The following is a 20733-nucleotide window of genomic DNA, read 5'->3' as shown; positions in this document are numbered from 1 at the left end:
CTCTGCCTCCGGAGTGCTGGGATTAAAGGCGTGCGCCAGCACGCCTGGCAGCACTTTTCAAGTACAAACCAGGTACTTGGAAAAATTTACTAGAAAAAGATGTTAAAATGTGCATCAATAGTAAAAAAAAAAGAACGGAAAAGGCAAACTTGGGAAAATAATATGCATGTATACCAGTGAAACTTGTTCCACATAGTGGCTGCAGGAATAAAATGCATATGTTAGTAGAACAACAACAAAGAACACAAAACTAAAAAGGAGACATAAGTGGAAATGAGATGGCTAAATCCCAAGAGGAACCAGTGTCTCAAAAAACAGTAACAGTTCAGAGCTCTTCGAACGTCCGAATTCAATATGGTACGGGCCTTCCCTAACACAGTCTTCTTTACTTGGCGAAATATGCCCACTCCATGAAGCCACAAATCTATTTTCTAGCAGTGGTACTCCGAGGTAGCATCGCTGAAGACCACGCCCTTCCTCCCGGCAAGCGCACTGCGCACGCCCGGCAGCCGCACCCAGCCCAGGTCTGAGCGGAAGTGACGCACGCGAAGCCGAGGGGCGGGTGCGTCTGCGCCGGAAGTGCCTGCCAGACAGTAAATAAGCCCAGAAAAAGGAGGAAAGAAGCTGTCTCCATCTTGTCGGCACGCGCCGGGCTGGTGACGCGGCGGCGATGGGGAGCGTTCTGGGGCTGTGCTCCGTGGCGAGCTGGGTAAGGCGGCCTGGGGCTCGCGGCCCGTGCGAGCTGGGTTTTATCCGCCCTCCTCCGGTCTGTGCGGCTCCGCTTCGGGGCTGGAGCCCAGTGAGGGCGAGGCCGGGCGGAGCGGGGCGTCTCCCGAGCGATGGCTTTCCCTCGGGTGGGAGCCTGGGCCGTCGCCGTTCCAGCTCCTTCCTCCCGCGGGCACCGCGTTTCTCCTCGTCATCCCGATTCCGGCGACCTCGCACTGCGGCACTGTCATTCCCGGAGGCCTCTTTTGTTCTGACACGCAGCCGCCAGGGAATCGGGCCCGTTATTTGGGACATCTTGACAAGTGCCGATATAGTCTTATCGGGTTGTTGTTGTTGTTGTTGTTGTTGTTTTTAATACAGCAGTCTAAATTCCCTTACTACCTACCTGCTTCGGCTTCGTTTGCTTTGATTCTTATATTTCCAAATTTATGTTTCTAGACAAGGTGTTCAGGTCTGTGGTACTGAAAAAACATTTGTTTTGACGTAAAACATGAACGTGCAGTCTGAAAGTTGATGCTTCCTATGAAGGGTCTGTTGCAGTTTCGTGAGACAGTACAATCCTCTTTAGAACAGTGGCAAGGTTTCGTAATCCAGATGGCACAGATGACCCCATTCTCCAATAGACAAAACATTGGCAGTGCAGTTTATAATAAAAAGCTTCGTTGCTTTGGGTGATGTATTTGGATTCAAATCTTATTCTTTGGCCTATGGTTTCTAAGTTTAACTCGTAACAATTTTTTTGACTAACCAAATCATCCCATTGCGTATACGTAACCAATGTACTGGCTAGTATACGTGCCTCATCACTTAAAAAATGCTTTGGTATGACTTGAATTATAAATGCTTAGCTTTTACTCAATACTGTTTGTAGTCCAACGAGCCAGTCCCTTATGTTTTTCTTTCTTTTTTTTCTTTTTCTTTCTTTCTTTTTTTTTTTGTTTTTGTTTTTGTTTGTTTTTTTCGAGACAGGGTTTCTCTGTGTAGTCCTGGAACTCACTCTGTAGACCAAGCTGGCCTCGAACTCAGAAATCCACCTGCCTCTGCCTCCCAAGTGCTGGGATCAAAGGTGTGGGCCACCACGCCTGGCCCCTTATGTTTTTCTATTTGCAGTTGAATATGGAAATTTGACCTCATAGATTAAGAGCCTAATTGAGTCTGTTGACCCCTTTTATACAGAAGGCAAAATTAAGTATAATAAAACTTAATAAATAGGAGCTGGGGGGATGACTCAGCTTGTTGCTCTTGCTAGATTATGGAGTTTAGTTCCCAGCACCCACACATTCACTGCTCGTAACTCTAGTTCCAGGGAATCTCACACCCCCTGTGTGTTCTCCACTGACAGTTGGCTCCCATGGGCATATACTCACACACATAAGCACACATGCATACTCATAACAGTTGTAAGTAGTTATTATAAAACGTTTCCTTGGTTGTTAGGATGTTATTTCATTTGTAAACTAGAATTAGCTTGGTTGTGGTGTGGGCACACAGCAGTTCCATTGAGGCCATAGAGTTAGAGGGATATGAATTCTCCATTTTATTATTTTCCAGTTTAGTTTTGAGCACTTTTTTTTTTTTTTTTTTTGGTCTCAGGGTCAGTATTTCAATATTTTTTGCTTTTTTTAAGTTTTAAGGAATCTTTGTATATGTGTGTTTTAAGTCAAAATAGCTTTGGAGAACACCACTGGATAAATTACATGACTACATCTACAACTTAGATCGACACTTTTGTTCACTAAAGGAATGTCTTTGATGAAACTGGTGCTGTCTTGCCAGCATCATTTAATTATACCTAGGTACACTGAAGAGGTTGCAACAATAGCAGGGTTAGGTTTGACTGGAACTAGGGGGCAAGTTGTTCATCATGATGCACCTTTCTTAGGACTCACCTGGAGGCTCAAGGTGTGAAGTTTGAATCATTCCTTTTGCTCAGTGTGCTCCTTTTAATTATTAAATTTCAGCGTATATCTGTAAGTAGAATTTGTATTATGAGGTACAACTCCATCTTTTCCAACTCCCAAGTTTAATATGCTTACTTGCTTGGGAACTTTGATGAGGTGAAATTTTATTCAACTGTTCCTATGGTTGAAATAGTTAAGTACGTCAAGTAATCCATAATTTAAAGGCTTCATTTTTTAACACATTTTTGAAGACTCAGTCGAATTTAGTAACACTTTGCTTCTTGTTTATAATATAACTATAAAACATTACTCCCGAACTACAAAAATGTATGAAAGAAAATTTACATGTGAGCATCTCTGAACCTTTTATCCAACTGTAATACTGCCAGCTACTAACATATCTTTCCTCAATATAAGGTCAACATTGGTATTCTGAATAGATTTTTTTTTTAAATAACTAGACCTTGTAAATAATCACAATCATTTCTTTACCCCAGATAGTTAATGTAGCTAAGTAATTAAGAGGAAAGATGTAGGAATTACCAGTTACCCATTTCACTGCCAAGCTCTGCTCCATTTTTGTTTTGTAAAGCCATTTTTTGTTTTTGTTTTTAAGAAATCATCCCTGATTACTATCAGACACAGGCAGTTTAGTAGGACATGTCAGCTTTGACTTTATAATGAACTGATCTAGTTTTGCCATTTGCAGCAGAACGCTCATCTGAGGCTGGTGATGGACCCAGAGAAAAATTGCAGGTTCCTGTCTGGGTAGGATATTTGGAGAGCCTAGTGTGGTGACGTGTCACCTGCATATAAAGTCTACTTTTATGTAGTCAGTATGTTGTTGACTTCACTTGCTGGTCATCTGTCAAGAGCCTTGTTTTATTCTCTTCAGTTTTGTCTTCTGCTCTGAGTTTTTCATCTTTTATTCCTGTCTCCTGTATTGGCTAAGCTCCTCAGGGTAAATGTGAAAACCCATGTGTTTATTTTGTGGTATTGAATTGACATATCTTGTTTTTGTCTCCAAATATTAGTAGGTTCTTCTAATTGTCTTCCATGTCCCCTCCCCATGCTCCAGGCCCCCTCCACTGTCTTGACTGTGTGAAGTGTAGTTAACAGTGAAGGACATTTGTACATGTTACCTTGCAGATTGGTTTTGACTACTTGGTCCTCCCTCATGGGTTGTAGATTCCTGTTCTTCTGCATGTCTTCTGAGTTTCTGTTAGATGTCAGATACAGGTTTTCCTTGATGAAGGCTAGATAGACTTCCATGTTTAAAAAATTATTCTTGGGCTATGTTCTTGGATATAGGTAAATTACTTAGAGATGTTTATGTCTTTGGTGCTTGCTTATAAGTAAAATGAGTCTAGCCTGTGTTAGACAGCTGGGATTCTGCCCTAGGAATGCCAGCTGCTTTCACCTCTGTGAATCCCCAGCTATCTCCTCAGGTAAATTGCTGTGCTGACCTATTCTAGTTAGAAAGATGGGCAACTTCTAGGGTCTACACCATCTGCTTTTCAGTCACTACCTTGCATTTCTTCTTTCCAATTTTATTAGTTCATACTGTATCTGAAATAATTGCTTGATTATTTTTTCCATTGTTAAAGCAAAAGGTAAGTCCGATCACTGGTAGCTCTTCTTGGCCTGCATTTAGGTAATTATCCCAAGTACATTCTCCATCTGTAATTCTGTTATCAGCATTGTCTTTTTGTTCTTGGGTAGCATGCTTGGTCTTTTGGTTTTGCCTTTTTTTTTTTTTTTTCTCATTATCCCATGATTCCTTTCTCATACTGATCTGCTATTTTCTCATTTCATTTCTGAGCTAGTATCTCAGTCTCTGTCCCTCCTGCCCTTCAGGGGCCTCTCCTCTAGCCCTCTCCTCCCTCGCCCACCCATCCCTCCCTCTCTGGCTTTTGTTTCTCTAGCTCAAATGAAGTGCATTGGCAGGATTTGTCCTTTTCACACTGAGTTATTTTTATGTAAATGTTCTATTTTTTAATTTTGTAATCATAGAAATCTTTTGTGTATGTTTACATAATAGCTATGCTGTCGATTTCTGGTCCTGAAACATAATGTACAGCTGCTTTGTGTACATTGTAACACTTATATTTGTTATAGAAATTTGTCTAGTGCAACACTTTTTCCCTGGAATATCTGTGGTTCTTTTCCCCAGAGCTGAAATACCCTAGTAGATCCAACCTGAAGTCTGATTGATGAAGTTCAGTCTAGGTTATGGGCAACCCTTGTGAGGATACTTAAATTTTGCCTTCTTGAGATATTCCTTATTAATGCTCGTGTATGTTAAGCTCTCCTGGTCAAAAACCTGCTCATTTCATAGTTCAGCAAGGAGCTCATTAGAGAAAGTTAGCTAGTTAACTAGTTGTTGATTAGTTGTTGACTTACCCTTAAAAAAAAACAAAAACAAAAAACCCAACCTTGTTCTAGTGGTCTAGTGGTAGAGTTATTGCTATTAACAGAAAGCTAGAATATCAATTCACTTCAGGGTTGTGGTGGGTCATCCCTTCCTCCACTCCACCCCAACCCCTCGCCGCCTGCTAGGGTTGAGAATTCCCAGAATTCTATGGCTGTACTCTTTATCTGGGAGGTGAGTCTGGAGGTGAGCTGAGTAGATGTGCTATTTATGAATCTTCCATTTCTTAGATAAGTCTGGGTTGCTGATGATTATTTCCCATGTTTTTAAATAATTTTACTTGATGTAGAGGACAAAGGCTATTATTTTCCTTGTTCCGTCTTTGCCTTAGGTTTTTAGAGCATGTAGGTAATGTATGTGAGCCAAACACTTTTAAGCTTTTTGAATTAATGTCACTGTTTATCCCTTCAACAAATAGAATGTGTATTTTATTAGACAATTTTAAATGATGCTGATGTTTCATACTTTTCCCAGATCCCGTGTTTGTGTGGCAGCGCCCCGTGCTTGCTATGCCGATGCTGCCCCAGTGGGAACAACTCCACTGTGACTAGACTGATCTACGCACTTTTCTTGCTTGTCGGAGTATGTGTGGCTTGTGTAATGTTAATCCCAGGAATGGAAGAACAACTGAATAAGGTTAGGCTTTTGTTTTAATGTTGATGAGCTAAGATTGTAGAATATGCATGAAATGACTGTTGAGGTATTAAAAATAATGTAATCTAAAAGTACAGTAATATGTAATCCCAGTTTTAGTAGATTATAGTCTTATGATGGTAGCACAGAAAATGTTCTTTCGCAGTTTCTATGATTGTTAGTTCTTACCAGAACAGATGGAAGATTGTATTACTGAAGACACAGCATGCTTTAGTCTCAGGCCATAAAGAAAGCAGGTTGGAAGTGGTCTGGACCACTGAGACCGGCTCTCATCATATCAGTAGTCGCTATGCCGGCTGTTGGGGAAGAATTGTTATGTGTAGTCTTAATCAGTTGTTGACTCTGCACATAACAACTAGCCAGGCAAGATGTATCCAAGGGTACAGTAGTGACAAGCCTGCCAGAGAGGCCCCTACACTGGAAGGAATTTACATTTGTTATTGTAAACCCTTTTACTGTAAGCCTCATCAAAAGCCTGTATAAAGTATTAGTCCAACTCAGGATGCTGCTGTTACTGTTTTACTAAATGGACTACCATCAAGTTTCCATCTAAGTAACTGTTCTTCAGATAACAGCTCAGTGGTATTTAGCCATAGTCAGAGAAGCTTGTGTTTTACAGTGGACACCAGTACCTACAGAGGCTGAGAAACTAGTTAGTGTTGAAAATAACTTGATGGTTAAATGCTCAGCTTTAAATGGGTTATCTGTGTCACTGTATCCAAGGCTCAGGGAACATTGTTTATGAAGGGACAGAAAGAATGTCAGAGCCAGAGGAAAATGAGGAATGGTGTCTAACCCTGACATAACATTCCACTTGCAAACTCACAGCATCTGTGATGTACACGTGATTGGACCACTAACATCAGTGATGGAGAAGGGAGGAGATCTTAGGATTCACATGCAGTTAGGTAGTTGCTGGATATAATTGCTCCAAAACTGATACCTAAAATGCAGTATTCTTGGAGTACTGCAGTTAGGCGTGTGAGAAATAGTTTATTCTTATACATATAAACAGTATGTGTAGTTCTAAATAATACTGTCAGTTACCTCACAAAAGTTCCTTCTTGGGGGCTGGCGAGATGGCTCAGCAGGTAAGAGCACTGACTGCACCTCCAAAGGTCCTGAGTTCAAATCCCAGCAACCACATGGTGGCTCACAACAACCCGTAATGAGATCTGACGCCCTCTTCTGGTGCATCTGAAGACAGCTACAGTGTACTTATGTATAAATCTTTTTAAAAAAATCTTTTAAAAAAAAAGTTTCTTCTTTGTATTCAGAGTTCAATGTAAATTTCTGTCTGTGATTGTATGTTGGTGGAGATCAAGCCCTGGGCCCCATCCCTGTTGCCTGGCAACAGTACTATTACTGTGCCTCTCTTTTATACCTTTCTGAAGTAGTCCCTGCTGTTTCTCAACATTCTCAATTACAATATGAATATGCTGCCAGCTCAAGTTAAGTCAATAATCTCCTTATGGTCACAAATAACATTTAAAGGTCTTACATTCAAAATTGGTATAAATAACCTTGACTTTAAAAAGCCATTTTGTTTCTGTCTTGGACGTGACTGTTTTATGTAATTCTTTAAGCTTTTGTTAATTTCTTCCCACCTATTTTACGTATATAATTCAGCATATCACAGTAGAATGCAAGTCTTAGGAAATTTAGAATTATGATAACTATAAATATGTACAATTTTGTTTTTATGTAACTTAAAATACATATTTAAAGAATAAAAAATCGAGCTCAAAGTAATCATCTTAGACTTGACAATTGTTAGTTTATTATTTGCTTGCCTTGAAGTTTTTTTTTTTTGGTTTTTCCAAGACAGGGTTTCTCTGTATAGCCCTGGCTGTCCTGGAACTCACTCTGTAGACCAGGCTGGCCTCGAACTCAGAAATCTGCCTGCCTCTGCCTNTGTAGACCAGGCTGGCCTCGAACTCAGAAATCTGCCTGCCTCTGCCTCCCGAGTGCTGGGATTAAAGGCGTGCACCACCACCGCCCGGCTTGCCTTGAAGTTTTAACGTGTGTGTGCATGTCTGTGAGAGGTCTCACTATGTAGCACCAGTTGCTTGGATCTATGTTCAGACCAGGTTGACTTTGAAATTGTAGCGCTCTGCCTACTTCTATTTTAGATTTATTTATTTATTATATGTAAGTACACTGTAGCTGTCTTTAGACACTCCAGAAGAGGGCGTCAGATCTTGTTACGGATGGTTATGAGCCACCATGTGGTTGCTGGGATTTGAACTCTGGACCTTTGGAAGAACAGTCGGGTGTTCTTACCCACTGAGCCATCTCACCAGCCCTCTGCCTACTTCTACTTCCACAAGCGCTACGATTGAATAAATGCCTGCCTGCCACCCCATTTTTACCTGATTAAAATGCTTATACTGAGTGTGTGTCTGTATGTGTGCATCTGTGTGTGTGTGTGCTTGTGTATGTGTGTGTGTGTATGTGTTATGGCCTTTAAAGCAGATTACACTTTACATGGAACTTTTAGTTCATGAAAAGTATTGATCATAAACCCATTTTGTTTTTCTAGATTCCTGGGTTCTGTGAGAATGAGAAAGGTGTTGTTCCTTGTAATATCCTGGTTGGCTACAAAGCTGTGTATCGCCTGTGCTTTGGCCTGGCCATGTTCTATCTTCTCCTCTCTTTACTGATGATCAAAGTGAAAAGCAGCAGTGACCCTAGAGCGGCTGTCCACAATGGGTAAGCTTTGATTACGGGAGAGAGCATCTATATCACCTTTTCCTCTCAGGAATTCTGTTATTATCTAAAGAAATTTCAAAGCAGATTTATCTTTTTCATTAAAAAAGTTTTAAAAATTGTTGATTTTTACTAGAGAAATTCTTGTTTTGGATATTAAATGCTAGTGGTGGGTCATTTATTGGTATCACATCTGATTATGTATTTTAATTTCAAAGGAGGCTATATGTGTGATTAAAGGAAGAGTATTGGTGCCCCTTCTTTTAGCATTTGGTGAAACCGTCCTATTATATAGAACTCGGAGTTCCTAGATCCACAAGGCAGCCAACTAGAAAGAAACATTGTTACTGAGCAGCATTGCTTTTCTAGATGATTGTTTCCACAACCGAGAAAGACAACAAAAGTGCTAATTTAAATTTAATCAGTCTCCTTTAATATCGAATGGGTTATCTGGTATTTTATTTGAATGATTTGAATTTTATCTATTTCTTTTACTAACATAGTTTTTAAAACTATGTTATGTTGTTTGTTGACATGCTATGCCAAAGACAGAGTAAAAATGTAATATTAGGATAATAAAAATTGTTCTATAACAGGTTTTTACCATTTTAGTCATTAGCTGTCTTAAATTACTATTTTGGATATAAGCATTTGTCATAATTTATTAAAGCTATTCATGAAATGAAATTTTGCTTTATATATAAACATATTATGCAGCTCAGTGCTTTGAAACAAAGCCAATATTAAATGAATTGGTGGCATGTCTTTCTTATGACTGTCTTTACAGTAGCCTACATAATGATTTCTTTTTATGTTTAGTATATGCTTAGAACTGTTATATAAAGTGTAATTGTTCTTTAAGTGGTCCTTAAGAGCTTTGCTATTTGAGTTGTTTTAGAGTCCTTACTACACTTGTTTCTGTCTTAGATTCTGGTTCTTTAAATTTGCTACAGCAGTTGCAATTATTATTGGCGCGTTCTTCATCCCAGAGGGCACTTTTACCACTGGTGAGCTTTTAAAAATTCTGATCATTTTTTGTTTTGTATAGGAAACCATAGTAACTGCTACCTGGAACTCTTTTTTCTTGTTTGGTATTTCCTTTTTTACCCCAGTTGCAAAATCAATTTATGTATATAGTTTTGTTTTCCATTTTTGTATTAAGATTACTAAGAAAAATAATAAAAACGAAAGCAGTCCCCGGGCAGTGGTGGCGGACACCTTTAATCCCAGCACTTGGGAGGCAGAGGCAGGCAGATTTCTGAGTTCGAGGCCAGCCTGGTCTACAGAGTGAGTTCCAGGACAGCCAGGGCTACACAGAGAAACCCTGTCTCAAAAAAAAAAAAGAAAAAGAAAAAGAAAAAGAAAAAAAACGAAAGCAGTCATTCCTTTGCTTAAAATGTTTTTTCCTTTCAGTGTGGTTTTATGTAGGCATGGCGGGCGCCTTTTGTTTCATCCTTATACAACTAGTCTTACTTATTGATTTTGCCCATTCTTGGAATGAATCGTGGGTTGAAAAAATGGAAGAAGGGAACTCAAGATGTTGGTATGCAGGTAAGCTTTTGTTCTTCTATCTTCAGTATAGTGAATGTTGGGGAGAATAGACTTGGCTGCTGGCAAATTAGATAGGATTTTTGTCTTTTGGCGTTCTCTGAAGAGGCTTTCAGTCGAAGTTTATGAGTGACTGTATCAGCAACTTGTTGAAAATTTTGTTCTTAGTAACTAGGAATTTATCCAGGGACCAGTAAAGAAACCAGAGACCCTTGAATAGCCAAAACAACGCTCAGAGTCCATTTCTTTTCTTCTTTTTTTTTAATACAAAGAAAATATTTTATTTGTGTATCAAAGACTCTAAGGTTAACAGTTGATGTCAAGACACAAAAAGGCTTGAAAAACTATAGATATTCAACAACCTCCCTTGATTATTTTAGAGCATCTGATAGGCTCCCAACTGAATCTTAAGCATGATGTATTCAGGTGGCAGGATTATGGTTCCTTTACATTAGTCTTCAGCATCTTCTTTTTCTCTGGACTAGGAACTGCTGTGCTGGTACATGGCTCCTCCTCGGAAAGTGGCTCTTCCTTTATGTGTTTCTTTTTATCCTTCTTCTTTTTCTTCTTTACAGTTGGCTCCTCTTCTACTACCTGTTCTTCCTCTGCCTCCTCCTCCTCCTCCATCTCCTCCTCTACTTCAGCTTTAATTTTAATCTTGGCTTTTTTTGCTTTCTTTTCAGTAATTTCATCCTCTTTATCTGCCTCTTCTATTTTGCGTTCTTTAGAACAAGTTGGAAGTGTGGAGTCACCAGAGAGATCATAAGTCTCCACTTTACTTTTGTGTTCATACTTTTCTGCTTTTGCTAATGCCTTTCCTGTTCCACTTATTTTTCTTATCCCTCTGTCCTCCAAAATCCCAGAGTCCATTTCTTAAAACTATATTTTTGCACTCAAATTTCCAAGTACATTAAAAGTTTAAAGAGAAAACTACTAGAAATAAAGTTATGTAATTGGTCAGCAGCAATACGCAGCTCAAACAAGAACTTTGGAACACTATATAAAAGTATAAAGGATGCCTAACAGCTAAGGGGATTTCTGTGGTAGTATAATTATAATAACAAGCTTGAACTGATTAGTTACATAAAATGTAAGATTTATTTAGAACCAGGTACCATGCTGAATCCCTAATATTTTTATAAAATCTAATAATTCCATTGTATTTCTTTCATAGCCCTACTGTCAGCTACAGCTCTGAATTACTTGCTGTCTTTAGTGGCTGTCGTGCTATTCTTTGTCTACTACACTCATCCAGCCAGCTGTGCAGAGAACAAGGCATTCATCAGTGTCAATATGCTCCTCTGCATTGGCGCCTCAGTAATGTCCATTCTGCCCAAGATCCAGGAATCACAACCAAGGTCTGGCTTGTTACAGTCGTCAGTAATTACAGTCTACACAATGTATTTGACATGGTCTGCTATGACCAATGAACCAGGTATGTTTTATTTATGAGTCATGAAGTATTGGTTTTTTTATTCAAAACTTGTCATTTTAAGAGATGAAGTTACTTAATTACTAGTAGAGAGGTAAAGCACGTAGGCTAAGGGTGTTGAATATTTCTGTTTCTCAGACATTTGAGTTTCCTCTATTGAGAAATCTGTTTAGATCTGTACCCCATTTTCTAATTGAATTATTTGGGTTTTTTGAGATCTACTTTTGTGTGTTTCTATTTTTTTTTTTTTTTTGATTTATTTATTTTTATTATATGTAAGTACACTGTAGTTGTCTTCAGTCACTCCAGAAGAGGGAGGCAGATCTTGTTACAGATGGTTGTGAGTCACCATGTGGTTGCTGGGATTTGAACTCAGGACTGCTCTTCCAAGAGCAATCAGTGCTCTTAACCTCTGAGCCATCTCTCCAGCCCTTGTGTGTTCTTTATATGTTAGATATTAGTCCTCTGTTAACTATGGAATGGGTAAAAATCTTTTCCCATCCTGTAGGCTGCCACTTTGTCTGATTGACCCTTTGCCTTATAGAAGCTTTTCAGTTTCATGAGTTCCATTTCTTGTTGATCTTAGTGCCTGTGCTATTGGAGTTTTTTGTTGTTGAGTTTTTGTTGTTGAGTCAGATCTTGTTACGGATGGTTGTGAGCCACCATGTGGTTGCTGGGATTTGAACTCCGGCCCTTTGGAAGAGCAGTAGGGTGCTCTTACCCACTGAGCCATCTCACCAGCCCCCTGTTTTTTTGTTTTTTTTTCGAGGCAGGGTTTCTCTGTGTAGCCCTGGCTGTCCTGGAACTCACTCTGTAGACCAGGCTGGCCTCGAACTCTCAAATCCACCTGCCTCTGCCTCCCAAGTGCTGGGATTAAAGGTGTCCTGCGCCACCACGCCCGGCAGTTGGAATACTTTTAATGACTACTATTTCACTAAGGATTATAGGTCTTTTTAAATCTGATCTTTGGTAACTTTGGCAAATGTTACCTACCAAAATTATCCATTTCTTTTTGGTTATCCAATTTGGTAGAATATGGAGTTTTAGTATGTTTTTATGATTTTTCTGGATTTCCTCAGTGTCTCTTATGTATGTGTACCCTTTCATTTCTCATTAATTTGGATAGCCTCCACATTTTGGTTCATTTGGATAAGGGTTTGCCTATCTTGATTTTTCTCAAAGAACCAACTCTGTTTCATTGACTCTTTGTATCCTGTTTCTGTTTTATTTCTGCCTTTGGTTTGGTTATTTCTTGTTGTCTACTCATCTTGCATGTGCTTAGTTTTTGTTTAGAACTTTCAGTTGCTAGTATAAGACCTCTCCAATTTTTTTTTTTTTTTAAATGTAGGGACTCTTCTTAGTTCCCCTTTCATTGTGTCCCAGAAGTTTGGATATGCTATATATTATTTTTCATTTAATTCTAGAAAAGTCTTTAATTTCTTTATCTCTGTCTTGTCCTGTTTTCTCATTCAGTAGAGAGTTGTTCTGTGTCTATGAGCTTGTAAGCTTTGTCGTTCTTGTTGATAATATCCAGCTTTAATCTGTGATGGTCTGATATGATGTAGGGATTTCAATTTTCTTTTATCTGTTGAGATTTGCTCTATCTTCAAGGATGCGGCCAGTTTTGGAGAATGTCTCATGAGGTGCTGAGGTATATTATTTTCTGTCTGTGCGGAATGTTCTATACCTGTTAGGTCCATTCGGTTTGTAATGTCTGTTAGCTACAGTGCTTCTGTTTAGTTTTTAGCTGAATGACCTGTCCATTGGTTACAGTGAGGTATTGAAGTTTCCCATTAGTGAGGGTCAATGTGATTTAACTTGCAGTAATACTTTTACAAACTACAGTGCCCTTGTCTTTGGGGCGTAGCTGTTAAGGACTGAAGTGTTACCTCAGTGGATGTTTCCTTTGTAGTGTCCTTCCTGTCTCTTGATTAATTTTGGTTTGAAGCCTATTTTGTTAGATACTAAAATGGCTACAACAACTTGCGTTGTATTTCTAAATGTACTAACTTTGGATAAGAGATATCTAAATTTTACTCGTTTGTTGTCCAAGATACCTTGGCTCTGAGATAAGATTGGAAAGAAAGTGACTTTAGTTTTCTAAACGCTTTTCTAAAATCTCATTAATACATACAAATTATGTTTAAATATTTTGTTAATTTGTGCCTTTTAAAACTTTTCAAGGTCCCAAGGGTTAAATATGTCTTAATTTTTTTAAAATTACTGTAACATTTAATGACCTAATGTGCTTTATAGAAACAAATTGCAATCCAAGTCTACTAAGCATCATTGGCTTCAATACCACAAGGCCTATCCCAAAGGACGGGCAGTCTGTTCAGTGGTGGCATCCTCAAGGAATTATAGGACTCGTTCTTTTCCTGCTGTGTGTGTTTTACTCGAGGTAAGACAGGCTATGAATCAACTTTTACAGGAAGTGCATTTATATAGACTAAGGAGTCATTTAAAAAATTGTTTCTTTCTCTGTGAATTTCTTCATGCAGCATCCGTACCTCCAACAACAGTCAGGTAAATAAGCTGACTCTAACAAGTGATGAGTCAACATTGATAGAGGATGGGAATGGCCGAAGTGACGGGTCACTAGATGATGGTGATGGCGTCCACCGCGCTGTAGATAATGAAAGGGATGGAGTCACATACAGTTACTCCTTCTTTCACTTCATGCTCTTCTTGGCTTCACTTTACATCATGATGACACTCACCAACTGGTACAGGTATGAATGATATTACCTTCAGGTAATTCTTGTGAATTTTTCATGGCATATGGTACTACTTGAGTGTGTACACGTGTGTGTGTGTGTGTGTGTGTGTGTGTATGTGTATGTGTGTACATTTGTGTATATGTAGGTATGTGCGTACCTGGTGTGTGAAGGCTAGAGAGGGAACTTGTATGTAATCTTCAGGCCCTGAGACCATTTCCCCCCACTGCTCTGGAGCACTAACTAGACTAGCTAGCTAGCAAACTCTAGTGATTCTTCTGTTCCCACCTTTCCCATGCCACCATACCTGGCTTTTATAAAATGTGGGTTCTGAGGGTCAGACTTCAGTCCTAATGTTTACAAGGCAAGTACTTTATCTCCTGACCCATTTCTTGAGCTTCAAAGTACCTTTTAGTCCTCTGATGTATTTCAATAGTTAAAATGCATTCTGAGAAGTACAGACTTACTTCTTTGACAATTACACACACACAGTTGTTCTTGAGGAAGCATAAATGGAAAACTTCACTAAGCCCATGTTAACAGAAATTCATGTTAACTGTAAGTTGGTTTAACATACCATTTAGTTTTTTTAATTTTTAATACTGTAAATTTATTCCTAACATACTATAATAACAACATATAGTTGTTTCATACAGTTGTTTAAAGGAGGATTCTTTTTTAACGCTATCATTAAAAGATCTGAAAAACTAGGCTGGAGTGATGGATGACTCTGGTTAAGATCACTGGCTGCTATTCCAAAGGACCCAGGTTCAATTTCCAGCACCCATATGGTACCTCACAATTTTGTAACTCCATCTTCAGAGCATCTGATACCTTGTCTAGACAATGGCACCATAAGCATAGACATAAATATATATTATACACACACACACACACACACACACACATATATAATGCACAGACATACATAGACTCAAAATAACTATACAACACATCAAGTAAAAATTAAAAAAAGGTATCTGAAAATTTTTGATGCAGATGTTAATTTGAGTTGATATTTTTGTAGAACTTTTTTTATATGTACATTTATTTTCTGTTTTTTTGGTATTTTTTTCTTAAACATCCTAAACAGTTTCCCTTCCTTTCTCTTACCCTATTTCCTATCCTTTACCTCTCCAGTCCACTCCTCTTTTTCTCTTCAGAAAAAGGTTATCAGCCAACCATGGCATATCAAGTTGTAGTAAGACTAGGTACCTCCCCTCATTGTGAGGCTGGATAACCCAGTATGAAGAAAAGGTCCCTAAAGCAAGCAAGGGAGTCAGAGACAGCTAGCCACTGCTCCCACTTTTTTGAGTCCTATAAGAAGACCAAGCTATTAACTATAATTTTTGTTAATCCCTTCAAAATTAATAAACATTTTCCTGATAAAATAAAAGTAACTTTATAATTTGCTTTTAAAATGACTTTGACTAAAATGACTGCCAAAAGGATCAACACAAGGTTGACATTCACTTGTATGGTTGGACAGGTTATACATGTCTTTAAATATTAGTCATAGAACCAGCAGAGATGGAGAAAAAAATCATCCTTTTCTGATGTATTTGATGCTAGTATTTACTCATTTTTATTATGAAAGAGTATTAAGTTATCAGTAATTTTTAACTTACTATATATAGCAAATATTGAAAATTTAGATCTAAGCCAGGCGGTGGTGGAACATACCTTTAATCCCAGCACTGGGGAGGCAGAAGCAGCCTGAATCTATAGTGTGAATTCCAGGAAAGCTAGGACTACACAGAGAAGTCCATGTGTCGTAAAAACAAAAACAAAAATAAATATGAAGGTGTGTGTGTACAACAATCAGCTGACTTCAGGATCTAGTTCCTTCCCCATCTGTCAAATCTTAGAAGGGGAGGCCCATAAACATTGCAACCATGCACAGAATAGTCAGATGAGACTGTACTCAAGTCTCATCTATTCCTATTTAATAACATGTACAGATTGCATACCTTGCCTCAAACTATGTGAAAGATCTGCTGCAGCAGTATGGAAGGTATGGCAGGACCATCATGATTCCATGAGCTACTGCACTATCACTAACTCCATACAAAGAAGCTTAAATTAAGGGGTCTAGCTTAGTAACACAAGCCATTGACCTCCAATCACTTTGACTTTTCCTCAAATTGTAGGTATGAGCCTTCTCGTGAGATGAAGAGTCAGTGGACAGCAGTCTGGGTGAAAATCTCTTCCAGTTGGATTGGCCTTGTGCTGTATGTGTGGACACTAGTGGCACCACTTGTTCTTACAAATCGGGATTTTGACTGAATGGGACGTCTGGCATGAGTCTCATTTTGGCCATTGTCTATTTGACATTAACAGTATTCTCAATTTTTGTAAAGTTGTATGTGCTGTTGTGTAAAACTTTTTTCTCTTGCATGAAATAGATTTACTCTGCCAGTTTTATCCATGTTCTTGCTAAGTGTATTGATGATATGAATTGGAAAGGGAGAATTTTGAATATGGTGAGAAATTAGGAAAGATGGACATTGATAGGCATATCATCTGCTCTGTACATATGGTATTAAAACTGAAAACAAATATTCTTGACAATTGGGTCTCAAAATTGTGTTAGCAATTACATTACTTTAGAAACATTAATTAAGTGTATGGCTGCCTTTGAAATACTTGATGTGTTGTTGCCTTACAGAGGACTACAAGTATAAAGCAAATAGCTGTTTTAAAATTATGTAAATAAGTCACAAGCTAGTTGTTTGAAAACTATAAGTCAGTCACTTTAATTTTGTCAGAATTTTCTCTTACTAGGCCCAGGATGTTCCATGTTTAGTGGAAAACAGTATAGGAAGTAGAGGGAAGCTAAGCAATAGACAAGAGCCTTCACAGAAGTCACTGGTAATATGGGTTTTAAAGCGAGTACTTAGATCATGATTTTCTCTGTAAGAAAATATGGCCTTCACCCCCCTCCCCAAGTGGTTTGTTCTTTGTGAACACACAATTGTGAATTTCGTGGAGATGTTAACAATTCTGCATTTAGACAAGGTTTTGCAAAAGAGATTGTGTTAGAAAAATTTGAAACTAAAAGTTTCCTAAACAAAATGGGGAACCTTACAAGACATAAAATATTAGGCTTGGGTTAGGCACTAAGATAAAGTCTAGTCCAGTTCTCATTTTAAAAGTCAACTAGCTCTAAAGCTAGTTAGTGACAAAGTTGGGATACCAAAAATAGCCAACACTATGACATAAAACCTTTGTGTTCAAAATGTACAATTCACTTTATACATTATTACTGGTAGATAAATTTGTGTAAAATGTATTGCTGCTATCCAGCATGCTTTTTTTTATCTAAACACAAGGCCAGGAGGATAATTAACTTGAGTAATAGACAACTTACATTATACTACACATTTAATCATGCTTAAAATGTTTGTATTTACTGCCATGCAATTGATATAGTAATTCAACTTGAAAATCAGTATGCCACTTAATTTAGATAAAAATGCTTATTTATGTTAGTATCTAGTTAAAAAGCTTTTAAAGATCTACATGCTTCTTTAAAACTATTTATTGTGCAAATATACTATAGCAATTCATCTTCATTTTCCAACTTTATTCTGTGTTAATATTGTTTCACAGTTTTGAGTGGCTGTGTTCTGTTAAATAAATGAATTCAAAGACAATGTGTGGTGTTAGCATTAAACATGTAGATGGCTTAATTTTTTTAAAGGTTGTGGCCAGCATTTTTCTCTGGTCAAAAATTTGTCTCAGGATTTCTACTGCTGTGATAAAAGTGACCATAAGTAATTGGGAAAGAAAGGTTTATTTCATCTTACAGTTTGAAGTCCACCATCCAGGGAAGTTAGGGTAGGAACTAATGCAGGGCCTCAGAGCAGTGCTGCTTTTTGGCCTGTTGCCTGTGACTTGGTCTGCTTATTTATATATAGCGTTCCAGAACCACAGGCTTGGGGAGTAGGAGGGATGACAGCCACCCCAATTGGCTGTGCTCTCCATCAAGGTGATAGAAGAAACTGATCATCAGGCTTGCCTACTAGCCAATGTAATTGGGACATTTTCTCAGTTGAGACCTTCTTATTCCCAAGTGACTCTAGCCTATTTGATATGATATTCCTATCCATGAATCACTACATCAACTTTTGGTACTGTAAAATACTACTACTAGTAGTTTGCCTTTACAAACCAAACTTTAACCTGTGACCAACTTAATAGACTTTGAGAACATTTAGAACCATGTACTCATTCTGAACACATGCTTACCAAGCCAGTTTAAGTTTAATCTTACTATGCTTTGGTATCCATTGATATGTACCACACTCCCAATTTTTCCTTTGGCCCATTCATCCCTTGAATCAGCATATCATACATGTATACAGGATGTGGTGCCTAGACCAAAGATTATTTGCTGGAAGCAACTAGAGATGAAAGCAACACTTAATTATGTGAGGTTTTTTTTCTACAAATACATATTTTATGGGATAAACACTTTCCTCAGAGATCAAATATTGCATCCTATAGTAGGAAGTTCTTAAGTAGGAAGGAAAACTCAAAATAGCTTAAGGAAGTTCCTGAAACTAACCAGATTCACTAGGCCTGTTCCTGCTAGAGTATCCAATTAAAAGGGAGTCAAGCTTTGAAGACTATCAGATCAGATAAGCCCCAGCTGCCTGGAAGAAGTAGAAACTTGCTAAGCTTATTTAACAGGTTTAAATCAACTTGGGAGTCACTTGGAAAGAACACTCACTCTCCAACTTCTATCTCACTCACATTCTGTATTTGCTGGGCTGTACAGCAGTAATGATCTTTATACAGGAGGAAAGATCTGAACTCTTCTTAACAAATGAGGCCAAGACTTGGATTGATGGTACCAAACATTACTTTTCATTTCTTGTCTGTATTTTATACATGTTTGTATCTTCCTGGTATTTCCCTTTTAGAAAAAGTAAACATGCCGGGCGTGGTGGCGCACGCCTTTAATCCCAGCACTCGGGAGGCAGAGGCNGGCGGATTTCTGAGTTCAAGGCCAACCTGGTCTACAAAGTGAGTTCCAGGACAGCCAGGGCTATACAGAGAAACCCTGTCTTGAAAAACCAAAAAAAAAAAAAAAAAAAAAAAAAGGGGGGGGCTGGTGAGATGGATGGCTCAGTGGGTAAGAGCACCTGACTGCTCTTCCGAAGGTCCNGAGTTCAAATCCCAGCAACCACATGGTGGCTCATAACCATCCGTAACAAGATCTGGCGCCCTCTTCTGGAGTGTCTGAAGACAGCTACAGTGTACTTACATATAATAAATAAATCTTTAAAAAAAATAAAAGAAAAAGTAAACATGACCTCATGAATAGAATTTTAATACAGAATTATGAAAGACTTACAATACTTAATATTTACTATAACAAAATTCATATTAATGTTTGCGATAGCAAAACAAAAACTGATGCTCAAGAGCCATTATTAAACTGAATCTTGTTTTATCCCAGTAAAAGATGTATTTGTGGGGAAAAAAAAAAAACCTTTGTTAAACAACTCAGATAATTCTTTTACCAGTGAGCACTAAAAGCTTTAACAGACCAACCTAAAAAGCTCATAGTCAAGATGATTGGTCTAAAGTATGCAGGACGCTCTCCTATAAGCTAATTTTGAAAGCCAGTGAAGAAATAGAGACTGGAGGGCTGTGAAAAGTCAGGAATGCTAGTCTTCATTTCTCCTGCAAACTTATTAGAACTCTTTTACCACTTAGAAGAAAAATTCTAGTACCTGGGGGCCCAAATAAGCATTCTGGAAATGCCTTATTGCATAACAGTACAATTTAGGTATTAGCCACACTGCTTCTAGCCCTCTGCCAGAAAGGAGACTTATCCAAGTTTTAAAATACCCTGGCCTTAAAGCCTCTCCAGTTCTTGAAAGGGACAACTTGATTTGAGTCTCTTGTCCTATATTGCAGCAGAAAACGTTGGCATTTGGTGGTATCCAGTGGTAATGTTCTCATCTTATTTGCAACAATGAGAGGAATTTTTCTCTTGGTTCTTTATTAGAAACATAGAAAGCAAGCCAGTATATCTTTTAAACAAAGAACATTAAAACACATTAAGGTTAGAAGCATCATATTCCTCCCATACTGCAATACAGTCTTTTTTCCCCCTCTAGGTTAAGCACAAAGACCCTGATGTGACTCTGACTCACAGTGTGATAATGGACAACACAATTTAAAGCCACCTTCTTCTATGAGAAGGAAAAAATCACTTCATGTAGGATCATTTCCAAAGATGACTCAACAAATAATAGTCCTCGACATCCATCATATTTATTTTACTAAATACCATGGTTCAAAAGAAAAACCAGAAAACATAAACTAGTCTAAATGGGTGGGTTAACCACACCCAGTCTCCACATTCTCTGTATATGGAGCTAGTACCACATCAGAGTGACTGATTACTTGTGTACACTTTGCCTTTTCTGTTAACATGAATAAATTTCTCTGAACATAAAAAAAATTTCTCTGAACCAACAAAGACATGAAATATTACAAGATACAGGCACTTTATGTTCCCAGTTTTAGAAATAAGCCAAGTGAAAAATATTTAATAAAAGTAACTGGGCCAGAGTTTTCTACTTTAGTTCTAGACAC

The 20733-nt window shown here is 38.2% G+C and overlaps 1 protein-coding gene across 1 annotated transcript; it reads left to right on the top strand.

The window, feature by feature from the left end:
• The first annotated feature begins 532 nt into the window (after positions 1–532).
• On the top strand, positions 533–17771 carry Serinc1 (serine incorporator 1). Its single transcript, XM_021205828.2, has 9 exons — positions 533–709; positions 5533–5694; positions 8255–8424; positions 9349–9428; positions 9835–9972; positions 11144–11404; positions 13658–13802; positions 13903–14133; positions 16269–17771. The coding sequence occupies exons 1-9, from the start codon at positions 671–673 to the stop codon at positions 16402–16404; spliced, it is 1362 nt and encodes a 453-aa protein (XP_021061487.1). The 5' UTR covers positions 533–670; the 3' UTR covers positions 16405–17771.
• Positions 17772–20733: the final 2962 nt, after the last annotated feature.

Source organism: Mus pahari, chromosome 9 (assembly GCF_900095145.1).
Source record: "Mus pahari chromosome 9, PAHARI_EIJ_v1.1, whole genome shotgun sequence".
Lineage (NCBI taxonomy): Eukaryota > Metazoa > Chordata > Mammalia > Rodentia > Muridae > Mus > Mus pahari.
The sequence above is the reverse complement of the archived record's forward strand: the minus strand, read 5'-3'. Positions and strand labels throughout refer to the sequence as shown.

Excerpts from the sequence above, each read along its gene's own strand:
- Serinc1 (XM_021205828.2), top strand. The coding sequence starts at position 671 with ATGGGGAGCGTTCTGGGGCTGTGCTCCGTGGCGAGCTGG. Across the intron at positions 9,973-11,143 it reads CTCAAGATGTTGGTATGCAG|CCCTACTGTCAGCTACAGCT; the intron begins GTAAGCTTTTGT and ends TTTCTTTCATAG. Across the intron at positions 13,803-13,902 it reads CTGTGTGTGTTTTACTCGAG|CATCCGTACCTCCAACAACA; the intron begins GTAAGACAGGCT and ends TTCTTCATGCAG.